The 22063-nt window shown below is 43.1% G+C and overlaps 1 protein-coding gene and 1 long non-coding RNA gene across 3 annotated transcripts in view; one reads left to right on the top strand and one right to left on the bottom strand.

Annotated features, from left to right (window-relative positions):
• Positions 1–22063, top strand: part of pard6a (par-6 family cell polarity regulator alpha) — a 60142-nt gene that overhangs the window by 1082 nt on the left and 36997 nt on the right. For both annotated transcript variants that reach the window (XM_047392732.1, XM_047392726.1), the window contains exons 2-4: positions 10096–10318; positions 17029–17318; positions 18376–18501. In XM_047392732.1, coding sequence (XP_047248688.1) covers positions 10096–10318; positions 17029–17318; positions 18376–18501 — 639 coding nt within the window. The remainder of the gene's footprint in view (positions 1–10095; positions 10319–17028; positions 17319–18375; positions 18502–22063) is intronic.
• On the bottom strand, positions 1529–2723 carry LOC124884696. The gene is made up of 2 exons (XR_007042490.1): positions 1690–2723; positions 1529–1595 (listed from the first exon to the last, which is right to left on the bottom strand). It is a non-coding gene; the product is annotated as an uncharacterized LOC124884696 (long non-coding RNA).

The following is a 22063-nucleotide window of genomic DNA, read 5'->3' as shown; positions in this document are numbered from 1 at the left end:
GTTGTTACCGTCCATTCGGACTCCCTCCGTAGTGTTTTTAACTCGCTACCGTTTCAAGCAGATCCTCAAAGTGTAAACCTGTCGATTCGATTTCTGACCCAACTCAACACAACACAAGGTTTGCGCCCCTAGAGCGGTCAGATAACTGGGATACACTGGACTCTTTAAATAAACTTTAATAAGGTGGATTGAGATCGAAAACACTTTTGGATTTTATTTGAAGTTTAATTTTTTAGGTTATAATTAAAAGCGCAGTTAAAACACAGCTTTTACTGTGAACAGACATTTAGTCTCTGTTTCAAAAGCAAACTAAACTTTTCCTAATTAAGTTTAAATGTTTGGTAAGAATAAAAATATATTTATGATATAATTGCTTTGTACACGTTGTGGAGTTTACATGCCCTACAATTACTAACGTTTTAAACAAATTACTTGAATTTGGATTGATTAGTTTATAGTAGGACCCAAGAGCAGGCAACACAGAGGCAGAGGAGTGAAGTGAAAAATTGTTTCTTAAATAACAAAAGACAGAAGAACAGGGCATTGGCATTGTGCAGTGTAACAAAAGAAACCAGCAAGGAAAGATGACAACCAGACAGCTTAAATACAGGGAGGAAGTGATGAGAAGGCATGGTAAGCAGTTGAGATTCAATAGGTGGAAACAACGAACAACTGAGACCAATGAAGCTGGGAGTTGAGGGAGAAAAATTAACAGGCTGAGCAGAGAAACACTGGAAGGACCTAACAGAGAAATCTACATGTAAAACACAAGAATGAACTAAGAAATAGGTAAACAAAGTGATGAAGTAAAATAGCAAAGCTAAGAGAATATAAACAGGGAAATAAAGAGAAACAGACATTAAGGAAACAAACACCTAAAACCTGAGGATTGTGACTGTCAGCCTTGTCAGCTTATATATAGCTTAATTCACAACATTTGAGATAAAGGCACCACATTGCTTTGAATGAAAATGCATAATCTTTACCTGAAGCAGTTTGATTTCAGCCTAAACAGTAGGGGAAATTTATCAACTGTGAACTTCACAGATTGACACCTTTTGGAAAGGAGCATTTCCCTCTAAAAGATGTAGGATCTACCAAACCATTCAGTGAAAACATTCACACCACGTCAGCGGTCTCTTGTTTAAATCCACAATAACACTTTAACTGTTTGATAAATGCTTAAAAAAAAAAAATTGTGTTTTTGTCAGCTAAAAGCCAGAGCTTACATTCTCTGCTCTTTCTGGTTTTCTTTCAGGCTAAAGTGCACTTTAAAAACTCCTTGGTTGAAATACAATTTTTTTTTTTTTTTGCTAGCCCATTCTGGGGTCATATGTTAACGAGTCTTGCCCTGGGTTGTTTTAGCACTGCAAGGTTGGGTCATAGGTTTGGCCCAGCATACTTGGTCAGGTTTTTCATTCCAAAGAAATAGGGTAAAAGTGACAAATGTCTGACATTAAGGCTACCAGGGTCATTGTTTTCGTAATAGCTCTGACCCACATACAGAGAACACTCCGGAGAGAGAATGTAAAGTTATAAGGTTGTTTATTTGGAAAACAAAATGAACAGGGAATGTAAACAGGCAAAAACTCCAACTGTTGGGGAAGAGGGGAAGAGAACTGGTAAATACAGTGAACACACATAGAGGGCAAAAACCAAGAAATTTCAGGAAGGAAACAAACGGCTTACTGAATGGATGTGGTCAGGTCGCCAGGGATAGAGGGATTTGGGACTCGGGTTGTTGAAGTCCAGTCTACTTAGTTGATCATTAGGCAGTGACTTAATTGTGCTTGGAGAAAGGTGAGGCTGTTTCCTTGTGCTGATGCTTGCAGTGGAGGGTGGACAGGTAGAGCTTAGTTCTCGGTCCAGGAGATGAGAGTTGCAGGAGACTGCCAGCTTGGTCAAAGATCCAGACGAAAACGAAGTAGAGAACAAAATCCACAAAACGAAGTTAAACCAGAAAACACTTAGCTCACAGAGTCTGTGGCTCAGAGAACACAAAAACACAAGAACAAAGTTACTCCACGAAACAAGAGACGAAGCATAGACTTTGCATTGGCTGAGCTTGTTACCACAGAAGGCAAACACTCTGGCGTCAAAGTACTGGCAGCCTCCTGCTTAAAAACTCCACCAAGCAATCAGCAGCATAAGTCACACCTGTCACCCAGCACACCTGGGAAGTTCAGCACAGTCTGGAAAACACTGAGACACAAGTTGCAAGCACAAAATACACAAACACAACCCAGATCCGGACAACCAGAGAGTTGGCTGAAAAAAGGAGCACAATAAGACTTCCAAAAAGTAATTCTGCACTTAAATGATCAGATAAAAAAAAGAACAACCTCATAATCCCTAATTCAACATTTTTAGCACAAATTGAATTTGAAAAACAAAATTCACACTCCCCGTTTATATTGACTTTATACCTCATAGTTAATGCCATTTTTGCCCCGTTTTAGTTGCACTGGTAATTTTAATGTGGAAACCTTTCAAACAGACAACATATGGTTTAAAAACAACCTAATAGTGCAATAGAACAGGAAATCTAGTGTTGTGCCAGCCCATGCTTCAGAATAAATGGTTCTAAATTTAGTTCAGCTCCAGAATAAGCTCTTATTCATTTATCATATCTTGCCTGAAATAAAGTTTAAACAAAATATATGTCATGACCAGTGTTGGGAACGTCGAAGTGCTGGCAGCCTCCTGCTTAAGTACTCCTCAAAGTAATCAGTAGAATAAGTCGCACTTGTCACCCAGCACACCTGAGAACTCCAGCACCGTCTGAAAACACTGAACACATGTAGCAAGCACACAAACACAACCCAGATCCTGACAGTTACTTTAAAAAAAGTAACTAGTAATAGATATACTAGTTACTTCTCCCAAAAAGTAACTGTTAGTAATTCAGTTAATGCACTATCAAAGTAACTAGTTACTAGGCAAAGTAACCATTCAGTTACTTTTTAGAATTTAAAAGGATTTTACAAGTTGCTGGCCAGAAAATCAAGTATTTTTCTGTTTGCACGGTGTAGGATGGTAGGAGCTGGCGCTGGCCGCGGCAGGGCTCGGGTTTCTCGCTGTGGGAGAAAAACAGATCGCTCCGCAGCAGCAGACTGTGCTCTTATTAAACCCTGCTTATTGAGTTGTAGAATTGTGTCGTGTTACATTGTAAACATCATAACGGCGTTACGGAAATGAGAAAAGTAATTAGTTAGATTACTTCGTTACCAAAAAGTACCGCAGTTACTGACGCTGCTATTTTGCAACGCTGGTCATGACCTCATTCACATAACACCATCTAGATTATACAGTTGCCTAGCATGTTTTATTCTTTCCTGTTGTCTTTACTCACGTAAACTGTTTTTTATAATAGCAGAATTTGCCAAACAGCCAATCTCACTCACAAATTGAAATGCTTTTGTGTATGTAAATGAAAACTGAAATTATGCCGCTGTGCAACGCAGATTGGATTTGGCATTGTGTTTCTTTTGCCCTTTTGCCTTTTAAACTATTATTAAACGTACAGTAATACTGAATAACTCCTAAATACTGAAAGTAGAAGTTGTCTTGGATGAAGCATTCACCCATTTCACATTTTCTTCAGAAGTGTACAACCATAAAATTTAAGAAATTTTGGTCGTCTTTGAATACTTTTGGTCATAAGGAAGTCTTGATTCTGTTTAAACATATTAGCTGTTAGAATCTTCAGTCGTGTGAATGATAAACATCTCTGTTGTTCTTTCAGTTATTTACCTGCTAAATTAGAAAGATGTGCATCTTCAAACAGCCCCCATCCATGACAAAAATAAATAGGGCAGCAAAAAAACCTTCAGTGTAACCGCATATTTTTAAGGGTTGGAGCTTGAGCTTCAGGTAATATTTTTACATATGAAGCAAAATCAAAAGCAGCATAGTCAACCTTTAAGCTGGGAGAAGAAGCATGGGCTTAAATTACCAATATGTATCCTTACAAAGTTGATTTGGATCTCTTCTGCCTGCGTGAGCACACAGACACATTCGTTTAATAATAAAATCTCAAAATTTTTCAATTTAACATATTTATTTCTCAATGTATAAACTTTAATGAATATAACACAACAACATCCAGGTGTTTGTATTGTAACATCTCAGTTGTGTCAAACATTTCTTCAACATTAAAACCTTTAACTGACTATGGAGTATTTTTTCTTATTAATGCACAAATTAAAACCCAGCCATATTGCTGGCTGCAGATGACTAGTCGCTAATGGATGCCGGCGTGCTAGCGGTGCTAAATGCAGGAGTTGTAGCTGTAGATCTGAAGCTGACGAAAACTGTGCACTCTTCAGCTTTGGGAAAAATCTTGTGCTTAACCAGGTGCTTCCTCAGAGTAGAAGTATTCCCGCCACTGGCCTTGCACTTCGCGTCACAAATATTGCAGCGAGCGTAATCTGCATCGCATTTTGAAAAGTAAAGCCATACTTTGAGCCCCTTTCTATTAGCCATGCTCTATTGACGGTACCATCAGCTACTGACGTTATTACACTCTTGTGCATGCAATGCTGTGTTCATGATGTGGAAAATCGCTCACTCTTCCCCTCTCTCGGTGTCATAATGATGCTTTTAGGTACTGACACATGGTACCGTTTGATTTTATGTGAGTCGGTACTCTGTAGTACCGACGGAATTCGGTCAATACCTATAAAAGTACCAAATTCGGTACCCATCCCTACACGCAGAGCTCTGTTAAATGTCGTCAAAAACTAATTACAGCTCAGATTTAAGGGATATCAATGTTCTATGTTCATGGAACTTGGGCTCCTAAGCTCCATTAGTCATGCTTTGGGATAGGCTTCAGATATTAGCGAAATAAGACTTCTCAGGAAAGAGAAATTAGTGATACATATATGAGAAAGACAAAAAAGATGATTATATAGTGAAAAGAAAAGCAATCTCTGTTAATCAGCCAATAACAATAGGATATGATGTTTAATCAACAGTCAACACCTCAGTGGCAAAAAAAAACAACAAATGCCATATTAATATTAAACATATTTATTCTGTAATCCATTTTGGAAACAGATTTTATTTGATTGGTGTTAAATTATAATGTTGGAATATACACTGCTCAAAAAAATAAAGGGAACACTTAAACAACACAATATACAGGGGTTGGACAATGAAACTGAAACACCTGTCATTTTAGTGTGGGAGGTTTCATGGCTAAATTGGACAAGCCTGGTAGCCATTCTTCATTGATTGCACATTGCACCAGTAAGAGCAGAGTGCGAAGGTTCAATTAGCAGAGTAAGAGCACAGTTTTGCTCAAAATATTAAAATGCACACAACATTATGGGTGACATACCAGAGTTCAAAAGAGGAGAAATTGTAGGTGCACGTCTTGCTGGCGCATCTGTGATCAAGACAGCAAGTTTTTGTGATGTATCAAGAGCCACGGTATCCAGGGTAATGTCAGCATACCAAGAAAGACGAACCACATCCAACAGGATTAACTGTGGACCCATGCCAACGTCGGTTTCATTGGTGCAAGGAGCACAAATCTTGGGCTGTGGACAATGTGAAACATGTATTGTTCTCTGATGAGTCCACCTTTACTGTTTCCCCACATCCGGGAGAGTTACGGTGTGGAGAAGCCCCAAAGAAGCGTACCACCCAGACTGTTGCATGCCCAGAGTGAAGCATGGGATTAGATCAGTGATGGTTTGGGCTGACATATCATTGCATTCCCTTGGCCCAATACTTGTGCTAGATGGGCGCGTCACTGCCAAGGACTACCGAACCATTCTTGAGGACCATGTGCATCCAATGGTTCAAACATTGTATCCTGAAGGTGGTGCTGTGTATCAGGATGACAATGCACCAATACACACAGCAAGACTGGTGAAAGATTGGTTTGATGAACATGAAAGTGAAGTTGAACATCTCCCATGGCCTGCACAGTCACCAGATCTAAATATTATTGAGCCACTTTGGGGTGTTTTGGAGGAGCAAGTCAGGAAACGTTTTCCTCCACCAGTATCACGTAGTGACCTGGCCACTATCCTGCAAGAAGAATGGCTTAAAATCCCTCTGACCACTGTGCAGGACTTGTATATGTCATTCCCAAGACGAATTGACGCTGTATTGGCCGCAAGGAGGCCCTACACCATACTAATAAATTATTGTGGTCTAAAACCAGGTGTTTCAGTTTCATTGTCAACCCCTGTAACTCCAAGTAAATCAAACTTCTGTGAAATCAAACTGTCCAATTAAGAAGCAACACTGATTGACAATCAATTTCACATGCTGTTGTGCAAATGGAATAGACAACACCGGAAAATCTTTGGTGATTAGCAAGACACACTCAATAAAGGACTGGTTCTGCAGGTGGGGACCACAGACCACTTCTCAGTACCTATGCTTTCTGGCTGATGTTTTGGTCACTTTTGAATGTTGGTGGTGCTTTCACACTCATGGTAGCATGAGACGGACTCTACAACCCACACAAGGGGCTCAGGTAGTGCAGCTCAACCAGGATGGCACATCAATGCGAGCTGTTGCAAGAAGGTTTGCTGTGTCTGTCAGCGTAGTGTCCAGAGCCTGGAGGCACTACCAGGAGACAGGCCAGTACACCAGAAGACATGGAGGAGGCCGTTGGAGGGCAACAACCCAGCAGCAGGACCGCTACCTCTGCCTTCTTTGTGCAAGGAGGAACAGGTGGAGCACTGCCAGAGCCCTGCAAATTGACCTCCAGCTGGCAACAAATGTGCATGTGTCTGCACAAACGGTTATAAACTGACTACATGAGCATGGTATGAGGGCCCGAAGTCCACAAATGGGGGTTGTGCTCACAGCCTGACACCGTGCAGGACGCTTGACATTTTCCAGAGAACACCAGGATTGGCAAATTTGCCACTGGCACCCTGTGCTCTTCACAGATGAAAGCAGGTTCACACTGAGCACATGTGACAGACGTGACAGAGTGTGGATACACCGTGGAGAGCTATCTGCTGCATGCAACTTCCTTCAGCATGACCGGTTTTTCAGTGGGTCTGTAATGGTGTGGGGTGGCATTTCTTTGTGCTTGCCAGAGGTAGCATGACTGCCATTAAGTACTGAGATGAGATCCTCAGACCCCTTCTGAGACCATATGCTGGTGCGGTTGGCCCTGGGTTCCTCCTAATGCAGAACAATGCTAGACCTCATGTGGCTGGAATGTGTCAGCAGTCCCTGCAAGATGAAGACATTGAAACTATGGACTGGCCCGCCCGTTCCCCAGATTTGAATCCGATTGAGCACATCTGGGACATCATGTCTCGCTCCACCCACCAACAACAAGTTGCACCACTGACTGTCCAGGAGCTGGCGGATGCTTTAGTCAAGGTCTGGGAGGAGATCTCTCAGGAGACCATCTGCCGTCTCATCAGGAGCATGACCAGGCATTGTAGGGAGGTCATACAGGCACGTGGAGGCCACACACAACACTGAGCCTCATTTTGACTTGTTTTAAGGACATTACATCAAAGTTGGATCAGCCTGTAGTGTGTTTTTCCACTTAAATTTTGTGCGTGACTCCAAATCCAGGCCTCCATTGGTTAATAAATTTGATTTCCATTGATGATTTTTGTGTGATTTTGTTGTCAGCACATTCAACTTTTTATAGAACAAAGTACTCAATGAGAATATTTTATTCATTCAGATCTAGGATGTGTTATTTGAGTGTTCCCTTTATTTTTTTGAGCAGTTTATGAAGCTAAGGGTGTATTCACACCAGGAATGTCCTTTGGTCCACTTGTTTGGTCCAGACCAAAAGTGAACTTTATTTTTTTCATTTGGTGCGGTTTGTTTTCACATTGTACTTTTTGCAACTGAACTATTACTTGTAAACAAAGCCAAGCGGGTGACGATCATTGCTACCATTGGACAGAAATGACAGGAGCGGGACAGAGCATAGACCCAGAAATTTAGGAAAACAGCTGTAGACTTGCTGCGTGCAGCACCTTTGTTCTGCATATTTGTGCTGTTATTACAGCTGCAATATTATTGTGGGAGTGAAGAGCAGCTTACAGCTGCAATATTATTGTGGGAGTGAAGAGCAGCTCATTCAACACAGACTTCGAGACGTTCCATTTATAATTTTGGAACCCCGTTGGAGAATGCGTGCTGAACGCCGACGTTCTCTACGTGCCTTGTCCCACAACAAGCCAGTAGCGTTGCTAAGCAACTCACAACTTGTCAGGTATGATTACCTTACAACACACACCTTTGCTACCGGCTACGGTGGGTTTTATGTCCAAAGAAATGTACGCTTTTTGTAGTGGGTTCGGATCGGGGCTGGTTTGTATTCGGACCATAAGCGAACAGCACAAGAGTCCGTTTGGAAGCGGACCCAGATCACCTCAAAAAGTGGGTCTCGGTCCATTTGTTTGGTCCGGACCAGGGTTCACTTGAGTGTATTCACACCTGCACAAAAGGTCCAGACCAAGGGGGGAAACGAACTCTGGTCCCTTTAAAGCGAACCAAAAGTGGCAAGTGTGAATACACCCTTAGGTGGAGCATAAAACTGATATGTCTGTGGAAGAGAGACGTTAACACTTTCTAATGATGTAATGATGTTTGGAGTTTTTAGTGTTTTTTATGTATAGTAGTTTTTAACAATACTAGATGGGAATTAAATTTAGACAAAGTTAACAAGTGAAACATGTTGCAAAGATCTTCAGTACAATAAATCCAAACGATATGTAACATAATTTTTGTTTTCAGCAGTAAAACTATAACATTCCTGGACCAGTCTATTGAGCAGGGCTGTGATTTGTTGATGTTTGCTTGGAAAAGATTTTCAAAAAATAGTTTCTTATACAAAATATTTAGGGCTGCACGGTGGTGCAGTTGATAGCACTGTTGCCTTGCAGCAAGAAGGTCCTGGGTTCAATTCCCAACCGGGGGTCTTTCTGCATGGAGTTTGCATGTTCTCCCTGTGCATGCGTGAGTTACCAGGTACTCCAGCCTCCTCCCACAGTCCAAGATCATGACTGTTAGGTTAATTGGTTTCTCTACATTGCCCTTAGGTGTGAATGAGTGTGTGGATGGTTGCTTGTCCTGTGTGTGTCTGTGTTGTCCTGTGATGGACTGGTGACCCCACCTCCAGCCTATAGACTGCTGGAGATAGACACCATCTTCCCCGCTTTCCACTATGGAAGAAAATGACTGTCTGACTGATGACTAACTAAAAAAATGTAACAGAATGAAAAGACAGGAATATAGCTGGATAAAACAGCAATTGGACAAACATGGCTATTTGTGATTGGATATTACCCTCCATATACTGATGGAAGAAAAAAATCCCCCTTTGCCACATTTAGACTAAATCTATGGAGCTAAGCCAAAGTTTAGAAAGACTGGTTAGGACTGGAAAATAGTTTTCCAATCTTACGAGTTCCGTAATGCATTTACTCTGATTGTTGCTATGCATTAAGCCAAAGATGGGTGTCCTCCTTGTAAAGTATTTCTCCAACAAACTGGTTCCATGTCAAAAGCATGCGGAGTAACCTGCCTATGTGAAGTCACATTTTTTAACCGAGTGACTGCAGCTACTTAACATGGTCAGAACGTTTGTCCCAATTTTACATCTCTTATGTCTTCTTTTTGCTTCAGAATTTGAAATATGTTCAAAGTCTATCTGTTCGGCAGCAGAGTGGTGTAGTAGTAGAGTGGCAGCCCCATAAACCTATGCTATTCATCTATGACGCAGTCATCCAGGATTTGACTCCCTACCTCAGTGCCTTTGCTCTTCTCTCTCTGCCTCCTTTTTTGTCTGATCGCTGCAAAGAACTACCACTAGTTCCACAGATTCTTAGAAAATGCTTTCAGTAAAAAAAAAAACGATGTTTAAAACTATATTTTAAAGTTACTCAGACTCATCCAACAAGACTTAATAAGTGAGACGGATAAATTCAGTCTAACTACTCATATTGAAGCAATTATTGGTGGTTCCTAATATACAACTAATTGGGTATGTCTGAAAGAAATTGATATTTAAATTAAAGCACAACTTTATACGTCTGAAGAGTTATTTTGGAAAGATACTTTTTGACTTATGTACTGTTCCTTCTGCAGTTTGAGGCAGAGTACCGTCGTTTTGGTCTGAAGAAGAATGGCTTTGGTGGCTTCCAAGAGTTCTGCCACCTCCTCCAAAACATCCATCACATCCATGGGGTTGATGTGTTTCTGGAATATGCTGATATCCATGGAGATCTCCTTCCAATCAACAATGATGAAAACTTCCACAAAGCTGTCTCTTCAGCAAATCCAATACTGCGAATTATTATAACCAAAAAAGGTAAGCGCCATAAAGGAGAGAGAAATTATAGTGAACGTTGGCAGCAGAAGAGTTAAGGTTTTGCTCTCATTCACCTGAGCTGCATTTGGATTAAACTTTTAAAAGCACTTAGGTATTGCCTTCAAGTACTTGTTCTTGCTGTACCCCTGTGTCTATCACAAATAATAATGTAATGATGTTAATCCACTGCCAGCAGGCGAGTATTGTTTCAAATTGCACTCAGCTGCCAGTTTAATCAGATTTAGTCCGAGATCTGGAAGAGGAAGAATGCAACAGAAAGTAAGATGGAGGCTCAAGACAAAGAGAACAAGAGAACATAAAATATACACTTGGCAAACTATGCTTCAGGATTACCCACTGAACATAAAGAAGTGTGTCAGGTCTAACAGAGGGATCACTCTAGATTTATAAACCTTATTTCAGTCCTCATTTAGAAGGTTGGCTTCGAATCAAACTCACCTAATCACCTTATCTTTCATCCCAACTAAAATCCTTGCAACGCACGCATCACAACCCAATGAGACTGTCAGTAGGTTCTACTTTTTGCACTTCAGTAAAAATAATAACAGAGTGAAAGACCTGTGTGAAAAAATCTGTGTGAAACTTTATTTGCATTCAACTCTGCTGCTAAACAAGGAAGTGCCTTTTCGAAGTGTTTTTATGGAATTAAAAGTATTCAAATAAGTACATAATATAACGAGACCGTCAGAGCTTCAGATGGTGCATTTTCAGTTTTAACAGCATTCCCTCTCATGTAATGTGTTTGTGTGGTTGTGGGGGTCGTGGTGGGGGACGCTGGCTGGGGACCTCTTGCCGGGTGAGTTTGTCCCATCTTGGTGTGGGCTCGGGGTTCCGTTGTGGGCACGGTGTTCGGTGGTGTCTGCCCTGTTGCGCCTGTGGGTTGGAGGCTGGGGTGGCATTCCGTGGGGCCCTTGGCTTGCCGTCACGTCCCACTGTGTGGTGGGGGCAGGATGTGGCAGGAGTGCTTGGAGCGGGGCAGTGTGGAGCTTGTGTTGTGTGGGTGTGTCTTTCTCGGCTTTTCGGGGATGGAGCTCACCTGTGGAGGTGTTCCCCTGTGGGGAGGGGATTCATGGAGTTTGGGGTCAGGGGCATGTGTTCAATACCTGTGTCCTGGTTTGGGGTGGCCCTGTGGGGGAATTCATGTTAGGGATCATGGGGGTTGGGGGGCTCATGAGGTTCAGATCAGGATTCATTGGGGGGTTGGGACCGTTTCATCCTGTGGCGGCTATGGTTGGCGGGCTTGTTTGGATCAGGTAAGCCCCTCTTTTGTACATGGCCCCTCCATGGCCCCTCTCCCGATGAGGATTAGGGTCGTTGGGGAGTGGGGTCGGAGCGGTGAGTCGGGGTCCGGGGGGCAACATGTGTTGTAAATTTGCTCCTCGCACTTGCTATTGTGTATTTTTATGGAGAAACCGTTGTATACACAAGCAAGCATGCACTCAAACCCACAGTTGTTTAGGTTCAGGTGTTAACAGATACGCAAATGTTCTATATTGAGCTGTAGTTACCACTAAATACATCTTGCATTCATAAGTACCTTGCACGTTTTGGTAACAATGCTGTTATTATATATGTTTCTGCAGGTGTAGAAGCAAGCAGGCTGTTATCTTGTAATCTCTACATCCTTCTTTCTCTCCGCCATTCTTTTCTCCTTCTTTGCCTATTTCTTTTTTGCCTCCTCTCTCTTTTTCGTGCTTCTTATTTTTTGTTTCTGTGTCTGTAACAATTGAAATAATCCCAAAGCAGTTTCTAATAAAGTTTCTTTTATAACTATCAAGCAGTGATTTAAAGCGTCAGCTGTAATGCTCCACTTGTGGAAGTAAATCTGTTGGGCTTTTTATTGGCACTCAGACAACAACTCTGCCTGACAGGACGAAGTAAAAAAAAAAAAAAGCATTCCCTCTGAACGTTTTCACCCTCTACAATAAGACCAACAGGTAGATGGTGCATTCTGAATCAAAGATTAGATGCAATTGGGTACAGGGCAAAAAGTCATCCAGGGAGCAACAAGGTAGAAGGAAAGGTCTCAGTTCTGCATGTAGGACTTCACGCCAGACATTTGTAACATTCTATGGAAGGATTTGAACCTTTTTATCTAACAGTTAGCAGGGTAATCTCTTCTCTCACAAATTAAGCTCCTTGACACAACGGAAACAATCTTATAACAGCTACTTACATACTGATATTTGAGCCTTGTATAGAAGCATGAAAAGACTGAAAATGATACTGACGACATGACCTACTTTCTCAATAATTTGGATAAATATTTTATAAACACTTTGGGCCCCCCATAGGACATTAAAATGTCATTCTAGATAATCTTTGACTTTGGAAAAACACACTGAGCCTGGTTCTGCTGGAGGTTTCTTCCTGTTAAAAGGGAGTTTTTCCTCTCCACTGTCACTACATGCATGCTCAGTATGAGGGATTGCTGCAAAGTCAACATCAGTGACTGTCTGCTGTCGCTACATGCTCATCCAGGAGGAGTGACTGCTACAAGTCTCTGACTCGATGCAATCTGCTGGGTTTCCTTAGATAGAAAAACGTTTTGTCCAATTTGAATAAATAACTGAATCTGACTGCACTGTTCAATGGTTAGGATTAATTGGAATGTATGTACCTCACTTTTGTAAAGTGCCTTGAGACAACATGTGTTGTGAATTGGCGCTATATAAATAAACTGAATTGAATTGAATTTTTATACAGATATTTAAAGTAAAACAGGTGGGATATAACTCTAGAGCACAAAACACAGCTGCAGATGTTGAAATGAACCACCAAAAGTCACTCAGCTATCATACTATAGCATATATGTATATATATATATATATATATATATATATATATACACACACACACATATATATATATATATATATATATCAGTAAAGCACACTCTTTCCCTTTTCTGTACCTGAGAGAGTCTTCCGCTTTATCCGGGTCGCGGGGGCTGCAGACTCAGCAGCGACGCCCAGACATCCATCTCCCCAGACACCTCCTCCAGCTCCTCCGGGGGGAGCCCAAGGCGTTCCCAGGCCAGCCGAGAGACATAGTCCCTCCAGCGTGTCCTGGGCCAACCCCTGGGCCTCCTCCCGGTGGGACTTGCCTGGAACACCTCCCGAGGAAGGCGTCCAGGAGGCATCCGGTATAGATGCCCGAGCCACCTCAACTGGCTCCTCTCGATGTGGAGGAGCAGCGGCTCTACTCCGAGCCCCTCCCGGATGGCTAAGCTCCTCACCCTATCTCTAAGGGAGTGCCCGGCCACCCTACGGAGGAAGCTCATTTCAGCCGCTTGTATCCGGGATCTCGTTCTTTCGGTCATTACCCAAAGTTCATGGCCATAGGTGAGGGTAGGAACGTAGACCGACCGGTAAATCAAGAGCTTCGCTTTTCGGCTCAGCTCTCTCTTCACCACAACGGACCGGCACAGTGCCCCCATTACTGTGGCAGCCGCACCGATCCGTCTGTCGATCTCCCGCTCCATTCTTCCCTCACTCGTGAACAAGACCCCGAGATACTTAAACTCCTCCACTTGAGGCAGGAACTCCCCTCCAACCTGAAGAGGACAAGCCACTATTTTCCGGTCGAGAACCATTGCCTCAGACTTGGAGGAGCTGATTTTCATCCCTGCCGCTTCACATTCGGCTGCGAACCGGCCCAGTGCGTGCTGTAGGTCTTGGCTAGAGGGGGCCAGCAGGACCACATCATCTGCAAAAAGAAGAGACGAAATCCTCTGGTCCCCTAACCAGACCCCCTCCGACCCTTGGCTGCGCCTAGAAATCCTGTCCATAAAAGTTATGAACAGGACAGGTGACAAAGGGCAGCCCTGCCGGAGTCCAACAGGTCCGACTTAGTACCGGCAATGCGAACCAAACTCCTGCTCCGCTTGTACAGAGACCGGATGGCCCCTAGTAAAGGGCCCCCGATTCCATACTCGTGGAGCACCCACCACAGGGCATCAAGAGGGACACAGTCGAATGCTTTCTCCAGGTCCACAAAACACATGTGGACCGGTTGGGCAAACTCCCACGAACCCTCGAGTACCCTGTAGAGGGTATAGAGCTGGTCCAGTGTTCCACGGCTGGGACTAAAACCACAATGCTCCTCCTGAAGCCGGGGTTCGACTATCGGCCGGACTCTCCTCTCCAATACCCTGGCGTAGGCCTTACCAGGGAGGCTGAGGAGTGTGATCCCCCTGTAGTTGGAACACACCCTCCGGTCACCCTTCTTATGTAGGGGGACCACCACCCCAGTCTGCCAATCCAGAGGCACTGTCCCCGTCCGCCACGCAATGTTGAAGAGGCGTGTCAACCATGACAGCCCCACAATATCCAAAGACTTGAGGTACTCAGGGCGGATCTCATCCAACCCCGAAGCCCTGCCACCGCGGAGCTTTTTAACCACCTCGGTGACTTCAGCCTGGGTGATGAAAGAGTCCAACCCCGAGTCCCCAGCCTCTGTTTCCACCAGGGAATGCGTGATGGCAGGATTGAGGAGATCCTCAAAGTACTCCTTCCACCGCCCGATAATGTCCCCAGTCGAGGTCAGCAGTTCCCCACCCCCACTGTAAACAGTGTTGGCGAGACACTGCTTCCCCCTCCTGAGGCGCCAGACGGTTTGCCAGTATCGCTTCGGGGCCAACCGTTAGTCCTTCTCCATGGCCTCACCGAACTCCTCCAAGGTCCGAGTTTTTGCCTCTGCCACCGCCTGGGCCGCGGCACGCTTGGCCCCACGGTACCCGTCAGCCGCCTCAGGAGTCCCACAAGCCAACCACATCCAATAGGACTCCTTCTTCAGCTTGACAGCGTCCCTTACTGCCGGTGTCCACCACCGGGTTCGGGGATTGCCGCCGCGACAGGCACCGCGGACCTTACGGCCGCAGCTACGTGCGGCAGCATCGACAATAGATGCGGAGAACATGGTCCACTCGGACTCTATGTCTCCAACATCCCTCGGAATCTGGTCAAAGCTCTCCCGGAGGTGAGAGTTGAATACATCCCTGGACAAGGGGTCCGCCAGACATTCCCAGCAGACCCTCACTATGCGCTTGGGCCTGCCAAGTCTGTCCGGCTGTCTCCTCCCCCAGCGGATCCAACTCACCACCAGGTGGTGATCAGTGGACAGCTCAGCCCCTCTCTTCACCCGAGTGTCCAAAACATGCCAACAAAGTCGGATCATTGACCTCCTGCCTAGGTTGTCCTGGTGCCAAGTGCACTGATGGACACCCTTATGTATGAACATGGTGTTCATTATGGACAATCCGTGACTAGCACAGAAGTCCAATAACACAACACTGCTCGGATTCAGATCGGGGAGGCCATTCCTCCCGATCACGCCTCTCCAGGTGTCACTGTCGTTTCCCACGTGGGCGTTGAAGTCCCCCAGCGACAAGCAAACCCACCCCAGCCCGCCGCCTCTCCCCGTGGGCCACTCCAGAGTAGAAGAGAGTCCAGCCCCTCTCGAGGAGATGGGTTCCAGAGCCCACGCTGTGCGTGGAGGCGAGCCCGACTATTTCTAGTCGATATCTCTCGACCTCCCGCACAAGCTCCAGCTCCTTCCCCCCCACCTCGCTGGGGGGGAAGGAGCATTCCACGTCCCTAGAGCCAGCCTAAGCATCCGGGGATCGGGCCGTCGAGGTCTACACCTTCGTCCGCCGCCACACCCCTCACAGTTCCCCCTGCAGGTGGTGGGCCCACTGGGGGATGGTCTCGCGTCTCTCTTTCGGGCTTGGCCCGGCCGGGTCCCGCGAGGAGCAAACTAGCCACCAGGTGCTCTCCGACGAGTCCCGACCCCAGGCCTGGCTCCAGGGTGGGACCCCGGCTCCGCCGTACCGGGCAACGTCACATGCCTCGATTTCGTAGTCGTCATGAGGGGTTCTTGAACCGCTCTTTGTCTAGAGGCTCCGTCACCTAGAGCCTGTTTGCCATTGGAGACCATACCAGGGGCATTTAAGCCCCAGACAACATTGCCTCTAGGATCATTCGAGCACTCAAACCCCTCCACCACGTTAAGGTGGTGGTTCAATAAGATATTTTTTACCAAAAAGGACTTTTGCGTTCAATGCGGTCAACAGTAGTTTTTATCTGGGAACTCTTCTATAGATGCCATTTCTGCCCAGACTCTTTCTCATTGTTAGATCATGAACACTAGGGATAGGTGATATGGACTAGAAAGTTAATTACGATATTTTGTGACCATTTCCAGACTAATGTCAGTGACCATGCTATCTGTTACGGAATTTCCTTAGATTAGACCATAATGTGTTACTTTTTGAGGCCCTTTAGCCTGTTGATAGACATGTTCTATTTAGGGTAACTCTGGAATCTACAGGTCTGGCAACAATCCAGGGTGTAACTAATGAATCTGAATTCAGCTTTTCCAAAAATTTGCACAGTTAATTTATGATTTAACAAGGTGCAGTTACTTTTTCCCAAAAGGTCAGGTTGGTTTGTATACAATTTCTTCCTTTAGTAATTAATCATTTTAAAGTTGCTTTTTTTGTATTTACTCAGATTATTTTTTCCCAGTTTTAACATTTGGGAACAAAAGCATAAACAAAAAAGGTAAATCAGAAGAAAGATGTAAAGAGGCAAATATATTTTTGAAGCCTTGTTAAATATATTAAAAGTTAAACATGTGGTTGTTGTCTAATCCTAATTCTCCTCTTTCTTGTGTGTGTTTTCGTCTAGAGGGTGATTCTAACATTTACACCACCAACTCTCTCCAGAGACGCAGAAAAGGACTGGGTTTAACAGGACTGCGCCCAGCAGGTTCTGGCTCTATTCACTCAAAGAGCAAATCAGGCCTCATGATTGGCCCGCCACAGGACTTCAGACAGATCTCATCCATTATTGATGTAGACATTTTACCTGAGACACATAGGCGTGTACGACTTCACAAGTATGGCTCCAAAAAACCTTTGGGCTTCTACATCCGGGACGGGGTGAGCGTGCGGGTGACAGCACAGGGTGTAGAGAAGGTGAGACTCCAATTGTCTATTAGCATAATGACCTCTGAGCACCATAAATGGTGTTGAAATGATTTCAGTTCACAAATACTGGCTTATCTGTTATTTATTTGTTTCCTCTGTTCTATATTAACTAGATATATTTAAATGATTTGTAAAAATTTTGTCTTTTTACCAATTTTATACCTTTTTACCAATGCATGAAATACTGTTATACATAGAGAGCCCATTTTATCCATTCTGGAAATGTTTTGAGACTAATAATTATTTTTCTCTGTTTAAAAGCAGGAGTTCCTGATAATGCCTAAAATGCTCTTGACATTTACGATTCTCCCAAAACGATTATAGTTTGTGTTTTTGGTACAATTCCATCTTTCACGCTGTTTAAATGGCTATATTCTGATTTTAGAAAATACTTTCTGTCATCCTGCCTGTTTTTCTTAATGAGCAAACTTTTGAGAGAGAGAGCTACAGGTTAAACACCTGGGGTCAGTGGTTGACAGTAAACTGTGCCTAAACATTTATTTGACATATAGAGACATTAGAAAATGCACTTTTATCAGAATGATATTCTCATCTGTGAGAGGCCGTTATGTCTTTTTTTTATATATTGGTACTGGACACTTTGTGCTAAACACAAAACTTATATGAAGAATATTGTGAGCATGTTGGGCTCAGTTGCTGAACCTTCCTTCTAGAAGCTCAATTACTTTTTGATGAGATCAGATTGATTTTAGCAGGTCGTCCACTGAGGAGAGCTCTCACTATACCTTATAAATAAAACATCCCTTCTGTGTTGGAACAAAATGGTTCAAAATCATTTTTCCTAGACACTCCATATGGTGTCCAGTATGTGTGTTGCATAATCATGTTTTTAAATGTCATGCTTCACTGTTAGCTGCAATAACATTTCCCATCTGTGCTTAATAAGGATCCTTAGAGCATATTATTGCTTTCTGAAATCAACCAGAATTGGCAGTTTCATACTGCACCTATAGCTGGTGATCAGATATTAGGATATACTCTTTATCTGTTGCATAATATTTGCACTTTTTTTGTCTTTGTATAGGTTCCAGGGGTCTTCATATCTCGTTTGGTGAGGGGTGGGCTCGCAGAGAGCACAGGATTACTAGCTGTTAATGATGAAATCCTCGAAGTCAATGGCATCGATGTAGCAGGAAAATCTTTAGATCAGGTAAGCTCAGTGAAGACATTAAAACTTTAGCTTAAGGCTCATACATAAAGAGAACAATTACACAGGATGATAACATGTTCTAGAAGGGCTAAAATGTAAAGATTGGTAATGAAAAAGGTCAATGGTTTTAAATAGTTTGCACTCTATAGTTCATTAAAGAAATTGCACAAATACACCATATTTCAAAATAAAGCATTTAGTGCCCAGCATGGTAAGCAGGACATTGAAATAGACAGTGAAAATAATTTTCCTGTTTGGAGGTTTAAGAGCATTCCTGCAAAATGTGCCTGTTTGTTGAAGGAAAAAGTCTGCATTTTTTGTTCAGTAGTAATTGATGGAAAATCGGAAGTTTTTAACTGCATTTTAGTAACACCTAAAAGATAGCCTGGTAAGATAATCTGCATTTATGTTGAGCCACCATATCTTCAAGTCCACCTTAAATAAGTCGGTGCTTACTTTGAACAAATGAAAACCCCTAGTGCAGAAAACCTGCATCCTGGTATTCACACAGATGTTGCTCTGTCGCTTGCCACCTATCGGTCTACTGGACGTATGAGATCCGAAATGGCAAGCAAACCCACAGGGACACCAAAATCCCCCCAGAGGTTTCCAGAAGGTTCCTTATTAATCAGTTCAGATGAAAAAAAGGTATACATCAGTTCTTTTACATATAAAACTAGACTCCTGTGTTCCTGAATAGCAACAAGGGCAGTTAAGAGCTAGAAACTTTTACTGTAGTTGTACAAAATTTATTGTCTTTTTTATGAAAAGAGCCCCTTTATTTTTAAAGCTATCACTAACATCAAGTTCCATCTAAGGCTAGAGTGTGTTCAGAGTCACAGGAAACAGGGTTTTATTTCTAGCAGACAGTGGGTAGAAGGGGGGTTAAATAAACCAACATTGTCGCATTTTGGACCATTGGAAAGGCCTGGAAAGCTTAGAGAAAAACTTCATATGAGTTGTGTTTCCAGTTAGGACAGGTAGTTTCTGCTACAAAATTAAAACAAGAAATAGATACTGCCACCCTGGGGCTGCACTATGTAGTTTGTTTTTTAAAGTTTTTTTGTTCCTGTTTTCTTTTCATTGAAAAAAGGTTATTTTTCCCCTTTGGCAAAGACTCTTTGGCCTTTTATACCTTTCCAGTTTTGGTCAAATTTCATTCTTAATCAAAGGTACAAGCAGCATTGTAGGCCCTTGCAACTCAGCACCACTCGGCCTGTGCAGCGACTGCGGGAGTCTGACATTGCCACCTGTACGCCACCGACATGGCTGCCATTCGATTCCACACATCCCCACTAGGTGGCACTGTGAGCGACCTGTCATATGATCTTTGGTCATGTAGAGTTCAGCTCCAGCGAGAAGTGTTCAAAATTTGGTCGAAATCCGACCTTCCAGATGCCCACTCACTTGTTTATTGTCACCATCTGATCAGTGAATATTAAGTCCCAGAGGCAGATCTATCTTAGAAGGTTTCAGGTCTCTGTGACTTTCCTTGTAGGAGCTATATCAATTTAGTCTTATATAGTGAGAAGTCATATTTTAAAGCTAGGCCACGCAAACACGCTTTCATGTATCCAAAAGCTTTTGATAACTTTTGATCCCCAGTGCCTTAAGTGTATACTGAGTGATTTTCAAGTCTCTAAGTCAAACGCTGTAGGAGGAGTTTGCTAAGATATGCGGGCTAGAAATGGCAAAACTGGGGTCAAAATTGCAACTTCAATCCGAATTGGCCAACTTCCTGTGTGGTTTGTACCAACTCTCCAAGATACTTTTTTGTAGGTCCTGAGAAATTACATATGTGAACCAAATTTCATAATCCTCGGTCAACGCATGGCTTGGGGCTGATTGTTCAAAGTCTTCTAGGGGGCACTGAGGAAAAATTAGGCCACACTCACCAAATATCTCATCAGATCTCTTTTGGGGACTGGACTAGGATCAATCATATTAAGTTTGGTGCTGTTCAGATGATCTATGTCAAAATTAGAGCCAAACATGTGGATATGGCATGACTTCTGCACTCCACGGCAATGCCCTTCAATGAAAAGTCACTGTGCTTCAAACGCAGTTAGACCCACTAGTTATCAGTCACCTGACATAGTTTGAAGCGGTTTGAGTGTAGACAGCCAGATAGCAACCTTTCCCAGTAAAAAAGTGACTTCCTGGTCTAAGGGGGCGGGGCTTTGATGATGTCAGCATATGACCCCATAGGATTGTTGGGAACCAGAAGGTCTTCCTTCATGCCACCTTTGGTGTGATTTGTCATTTCTTTAGGAAAGTTTTTGCATTTTTTTCACTTTGGGTGCAAACACCAAGTTCGTGCCCTGGCCACGCCCCCTAAACATGGTCGAAAACTCACGATTTTTAAAACTTTGAATCCCCCTGCCTTAACTTCATATTAACCAAATATGAAGCTGAGTTTGTTAAAGTTCGAGGTTAGTAAAAGTGAAAAACTGGCAAAAATTTGCCTTTGATCCAAAATGGCCGACTTCCTGTGCATTTTAGGGCATACCCCCAACAGACTTTTATTTCTTGGTTTGAGGAGCTCTACCATTGTGCCAAATTTCAGATCTCTACGAGTTACGGTTTGGCCTATCTCACATTTAGGGTTTGGCTAAGAGGTTTGGGCCGCGCCACTGACGACAACATTAAAGAACGAAAATTTCATGTGGGGGACAATTATGGGTAAAATCGTGTGCATCTAGGGCCTTGGCAAAGTCCCCTAATTGCCCGGCAAAGATGCAACAAAATAATAACAAACAATTAAAAAATAAACAAGAAACACTACGATAACAATAGGCCCATGCAGCCTTCCTTCCCGGGTCTAATAATAAGAAACAGTACGATTACAATAGGCCCTTGCAGGCTTCCAGCTCGGGCCTAATAAGAAATCCTACTATTACAATAGGCTCTTGCAGGCTTCCTGCTCGGGCCTAAAAAGAAATACTGATTACAATTTGCAGCCTTCCTGCTCGGGCCTTATAATAAGAAATCCTACGATTAAAATAGGCCTCTGCAGGCTTCCTACTCGGGGCTAATAAGAAACACTACGATTACAATAGGCCCTTACAGGCTTCCTGCTCGGGCCTAAAAATGCAGATATATCTACATGGTGCTGTCTACTACTAACCATGAGACAGTTCATAACGACCAGTGGGATGTTTTGTATCTGTTTTGAAAACCAACTTTTTCAAGTCATTTGCCATATTCTACTCTTCTATACAATTCTAGTATACTGCTAATCTGTGTAGTCATGTCACTTCATGGATCAGAATCTGTTATGAGTTCAGAACCAAAATAAATGGAAATGCAGTACAATACAAAGTTTTATCAATACCATACAATTCAAATAAATTAATCTATGAGAATGGAAAATGTTTATTATTATTAAATTAAATTATTCCTAAAACATATGTAAAAAAAAACCTGATAAGCCATAGTTTAGCTAAATGAAATAAGCATGGTATGATATTTCTAGGGTATGATAACCTTGAGTGAGGATACCCCGCTTTACCACAAAATTACCATTACCACATTAATTTAAAATAAAACTGTTTAACATGAC

This window comes from Girardinichthys multiradiatus, chromosome 2, assembly GCF_021462225.1.
Source record: "Girardinichthys multiradiatus isolate DD_20200921_A chromosome 2, DD_fGirMul_XY1, whole genome shotgun sequence".
NCBI lineage: Eukaryota > Metazoa > Chordata > Actinopteri > Cyprinodontiformes > Goodeidae > Girardinichthys > Girardinichthys multiradiatus.
This window is presented reverse-complemented; position numbering and strand designations above follow the sequence as displayed.